This window comes from Mandrillus leucophaeus, unplaced genomic scaffold, assembly GCF_000951045.1.
Source record: "Mandrillus leucophaeus isolate KB7577 unplaced genomic scaffold, Mleu.le_1.0 Scaffold98, whole genome shotgun sequence".
NCBI lineage: Eukaryota > Metazoa > Chordata > Mammalia > Primates > Cercopithecidae > Mandrillus > Mandrillus leucophaeus.
Window position 1 is genome coordinate 1,553,562 of NW_012110696.1, and position 5,418 is coordinate 1,558,979.

The 5,418-nt window shown below is 44.0% G+C and overlaps 1 protein-coding gene across 1 annotated transcript in view; it reads left to right on the forward strand.

Annotated features, from left to right (window-relative positions):
- Positions 1 to 351: 351 nt before the first annotated feature.
- The window catches only part of SLBP (stem-loop binding protein), a 22,328-nt gene continuing 17,261 nt past the window's right edge, over positions 352 to 5,418 (forward strand). Inside the window, exons 1-3 of the mRNA XM_011970875.1 lie at positions 352 to 453; positions 4,241 to 4,300; positions 4,606 to 4,743. Of these exons, the coding sequence (XP_011826265.1) occupies positions 422 to 453; positions 4,241 to 4,300; positions 4,606 to 4,743 (230 nt within the window). The 5' untranslated portion in view covers positions 352 to 421. The remainder of the gene's footprint in view (positions 454 to 4,240; positions 4,301 to 4,605; positions 4,744 to 5,418) is intronic.

The window sequence follows — 5,418 nt, forward strand, 5'->3', positions numbered from 1 at the left end:
GACTTCTGCTCTAGTGACAGCCCTGGGTAGATTCAACCGATAGGTTCTGTTCTACATCATGTTTGCTTTTGTCCTGCTAAACTCCAGTTTAGTATGGCTTGACACAGATAGTTCACTGATTTAATGCTTTTATTTTTTGGGTGGGGGGTAGAGATGAAGTCTCACTATCTTGCCCATGCTGGTCTTGAACTCCTGGGTTCAGGTGATCCTCCTATCTTGGTTTCCCAAGTGCTGGTATTACAGGCGTGAGCCACTGTGCCCCACCAGCCTTTGAATATTTCTTGACATACAGTTTGAAAGGAAACAAAGTACATATCATGGTTCAGCAGCATTTTCGTTTTATTGCAGCTTTACCACTCCTGAAGGCCCTAAACCCCGTTCCAGATGCTCTGACTGGGCAAGTGCAGTTGAAGAAGATGAAATGAGGACCAGAGTTAACAAAGAAATGGCAAGGTACACATTTTGGACCACTTTGAAGTGTTAATCTGTGGCATTTTCAGTAACACATTAAATTTGATATATGTCTTAGAACAGTGGTTCTCAAAGGTCTGGGCTCCAGACCAAAGGCATCAACATTTACTGGGGACTTGTTGGAAATACAGATTCTCAAACCCTTCCCTGGGCCTGCGAATCGGGTGGGGCCTGGCCATCCTGTGAAAAGCCCTGCAGGTGAGTCCACTCTTTCAAGCTTGGAGACCACTGTGTTCCTGGTGGTAATCCTTCTGAGAGTGGAAGTAGGTGCACAGTGGTGTTACTGCTGGATTGCAGGCTGGAGGACTATCAGAAACTTTCTCTTTTTTTTGGAGGTAGAGTCTTGCTCTGTTGCCCAGGCTGGAGTACAGTGGCAAGATCTCGGCTCACTGCAAGCTCTGCCTCGCGGGTTCAAGAGATTCTCCTGCCTTAGCCTCCTGAGTAGCTGGGATTACAGGCACAGGCCACCACGCCTGGCTAATTTTTGTATTTTTTGTAGAGATGGGGTTTCACCATGTTGGTCAGGCTGGTCTCGAATTCCTGATCCGCCCACGTTGGCCTCCCAAAGTGCTGGGATTACAGGCATGAGCCAGTGGGCCCGGCCTAACTATCAGGAACTTACTACAGTCATTTGTTACCACCGACCTTCTGTGTGCGGTGCTCACACAACCCAGCACACTAGATGGAGTGCTCTCTCCAGATGAAGGAATACATTGACACCGGCTCAGGCAACAAACACAGCTCAGAAATGCCAACATACAAGGAAAGGTCTCAAACTTGGATTCTGTGAACCTCTTGCAGTTGTACACAAGATTGTGTGTGTATCCAAGTTACCGCAAACTAAGCTACTTCCTCTTCGTTGACTCATTACCTAATGCATCCTTAACCACTGTTTAATCTCCCTTGATTATCAGTGTGTTGGTCCTTTCTCTTTTGATGAGTTGCCTAACTCAAACCCAGTTGCATGGACTGGGTTTATTCAAACCGAGTTAAAATGTGGCTTATAATTAGTTGAAGTATTTTACAAGATAATTTTAGCCAACAGCTGGCTGATAAACAGGGTCTTGAGAAAAAAGTGTCTTGCGTGTCAGCCACGGAATCATACCTAGACTACCTGTTCTCATTTTGGCAGCCAGTGATGGTATTTATAGCTGCCTCCTTTGAAAAGGGACAGGAATATGTGGGCATTGGTTATTGAACATTTGGGGGAGTTATTTGTAATTTCTTCTGGTATCAAAATGTTTGGGTGGATAGTATGCCTTGGTAAAAGAAATGAAGTAGGAGTGCACAGATGTGAGTATCAATGTTTTTCGTGAATTACTGTATTTATATAGGTCTTCACTTTCTCAACTATAAAATTAGAATGTTAGCCGGGTGCAGTGGCTCACGCCTGTAATCCCAGCACTTTGGGAGGCCGAGGCAGGTGGATCACGAGGTCAGGAGATCAAGACCATCCTGGCTAATACGATGAAACCCCGTCTCTACTAAAAATACAAAAAATTAGCCAGGCGTTGTGGCAGGCGCCTGTAGTCCCAGCTACTCAGGAGGGTGAGGCAGGAGAATGGCGTGAACCCGGGAGGCGGAGCTTGCAGTGAGCCGATACCGTGCCACTGCACTCCAGCCTGGGCGACAGAGCGAGACTCCGTCTCAAAAAAAAAAAAAAAGAATGTTGACTTAACCCGTATAGTTTGTGTTGCATTCACAAGTCTTAGAACAGTTCTTGCATACCTATAGCCTAGTTGCTCCCTCAAGTCACCCCTTGCCAGGGATTATCTGCAGCTCATATTGTCCTGTGAGTGGATCCCTATTTATTCTTCAGATATCTCATGGGTCTGTGCCTGAAAATTGTCTTGTTTTGGAAAACAGCACTGTTTGGACTACTCTGTTGATTATACCCTTTGTGAAGGAAAGCTATGGCTTTTATTTATTATTATTATTTTTTGAGATGGAGTCTTGCTCTGTTGCCCAGGCTGGAGTGCAGTGGTGCAATCTCGGCTCACTGCAACCTCTGCCTCCCAGGTTCAAGCGATTTACTGCCGCAGCCTCCTGAGTAGCTGGGATTATAGCCATGTGCCACCATATCTGGCTAATTTTTGTATTTTTAGTAGAGGCTGGGTTTCACCATGTTGGCCAGGCTTGTCTCAAACTTCTGACCTCAGGTGATTCGCTCACCTTGGCCTCCTAAAATGTTGGGATTATAGGCGTGATCCACCGTGCCCGGCCAAAGCTGCAGCTTTTAGTGCCACCTGTGTGATTTAAAACCTCCTGGCCCTTTAGTGAGCCGTTACTGGCAGGCCAGCTTACTTCCCAACAGTAAGGGGTATGAAATGTCAGCTTACTGTGCTTTAAGGAGACTAACAGACTACAAACTAGCAGTATAAGAGTATGAAAATGGATTTTTGGCATGGCACGGTGGCTCACGCCTGTAATCCCAGTACTTTTGGAGGCCAAGGCTGGTGGATCACCTGAGATCAGGAGTTCGAGACCAGCCTGACCAACATGGAAAAACCCCATCTCTATTAAAAATACAAAATTAGCTGGGTGTGGTGGCTCATGCCTGTAATCCCAGCCACTTGGGAGGCTGAGGCAGGAGAATCACTTGGACCCGGGAGGCGGAGGTTGCAGTGAGCCAGGATCTCACCATTGCACTCCAGCCTAGGCAACAAGAGGGAACTCCATCTCAAAAAAAAAGAAAATGGATTTTCATCATACCTGAAACCAGTCTTTGTCATCTGTGGTACTGGAGAGAATGAGGCCCTGTAGCACATGATTTGCAGGACTAATCTCTGAATCATACAAAGATGGTGTTATATAGCTAGTGCTACTCTAGATAGGAGATAGCACAGGAGATAATCACTTCATTACCTTCTGGCGTCCAAGCTGCACTGAACACCTCAGCAAACTTGGGTGGATTTTAGATTTTAAGAGGAGGCACAGTGATACATGACATAATTTAGATGCCTGCATGACAGGCCAGGTGTGGTGGCTCACTCCTGATCTCAGTACTTTTGAGAGACCGAGGTGGGAGGATCGCTTGAGCTCAGGAGTGCAAGAGCAGCCTGGGCCATATAGACCTCCATCTCTCCAAAAAAAAAAAAAAATTTTTTGGAGATGGGTGTGATGGCACTTGCCTGGAGTCCTAGCTGCTTGGGAGGCTGAGGTGGAATGATTGCTTCAGCCCAGCAGTATGAGGCTGTGGTGAGCTGCCATGATCGTGCTGCTGTACTCTAGCCTGGGTGACAGAGTGAGACTCCATCTCAAAAAAAGATACCCACATGAACTTGGAGCTCAAGGTAGTTCGTGGTTTCAACGTTAGATGGCGCTAGACTCCTTTTGGAGATGTCATATTTCTGTTTTTTGCAAAGCCGTGTTCTGGTAATGACTGCAATAGAAAGCAGATGCCTCAGGAAGTTCATGAGGAACAAGACAAAAGGAGGGGGCATGTTTGGTCTCCAAGATTGGAGAAGGTATGCAGTGCCCAGTAGGCATACGGGTCCCATTAGTAAGTGTGGTGTTTTTAAAATAAAAATATATTTCAATTTGTGTTTTCTTTTTCTTTTTTTAAGGCTGCTAAGTTTTTGGGGATGTACATTTTTGTTGTGTGGATCTCACTACTTAAACTGAACCTGACAAGGATTTCTTTTGGCCCAGGGAGCTTCTGGATTTCATAGGATGGTGTGCCTGAGGGTATCAGGGTGGAGCTTCCTCAGACCTGGCTGCTTTATTTTTATACCTTTTTTAAAAACAGCAATATTTATTTTGCCCTCAGATATAAAAGGAAACTTCTCATCAATGACTTTGGAAGAGAGAGAAAATCATCATCAGGAAGGTAAAGGCTGTGTAAATGATTATTTTCTAATTTGATAGACCTGTAATTTGTTAAAAAAAAAAATTGTGACTGTCAGAAATGCTGATTGTTACAGTAGCATTTTATTAATACTTTCTTCACTGATTTGAAATACTATATCTGTTGTGTACTAAATTCCCATACATGCAGTCTCTGGACTGTTGAGGATTAATATGGTTGGGAATCTGGAGTGAATCCTCCATTATTGTGTTTTGACATTTTCTTGGCTTACCTTACATGGTGATCTTAATTGCAGGGCTTATTCTGTTAATCTGTTGTTTTTTCAGTTCTGATTCAAAGGAGTCTGTGTCCACTGTGCCGGCTGACTTTGAGACAGATGAAAGTGTCCTAATGAGGAGACAGAAACAGATCAACTATGGGAAGAACACAATTGCCTACGATCGTTATATTAAAGAAGTCCCAAGGTAGTCTTGTCTCAGTGGCATGTCTTGAACAAGCCCTGTAGCATTGCATTTCTAAAGAGTTGCTTAGATTGTGTAGTACAGATGATGCTGGGGATAGTTCACACCTACTAAGAGCTATTTAATAGAGACTTACTGGGACTTATGACGTAAATAAAGAATGGATTGGCAACTAAAAAACTAAAGACATGAAGATTTTAAAAATCATTTTCAGAATTTTGAATGTTAGATAACATTTTATTTCTTAGGAGTCAGCAATTATATAGATGTAAACTTATTAAAATACATGATGGGGAAAAAAATGAAGTTCAAGTTAAATACTGTAAAATTCTAATTGGAGAAAAATAATTGGCATTGCCCTATTTCCTTTAAGCAGCATGTTCTTGCCTATCTTACTCCATCAAACACAGACACAAAAGGATATAAAGAAAGCTTTAGTGTTTTCCTGAACTTTTTGGCAGGATTGGGGTTGAAATTTAGTTTTCTGGGCCAGGTGCAATGGTTCATGCTTGTAATTCCAGCACTTTGGGAGGCCAAGAGGACCACTTGAGGCCAGGAGACTAGCCTGGGCAATACAGGGAGACCTCATCTCTACAAAAAATTTTAAAATTAGCCAGGCGTGGGCCGGGCGCGGTGGCTTATGCCTGTAATCCCAGCACTTTGGGAGGCCGAGGCGGG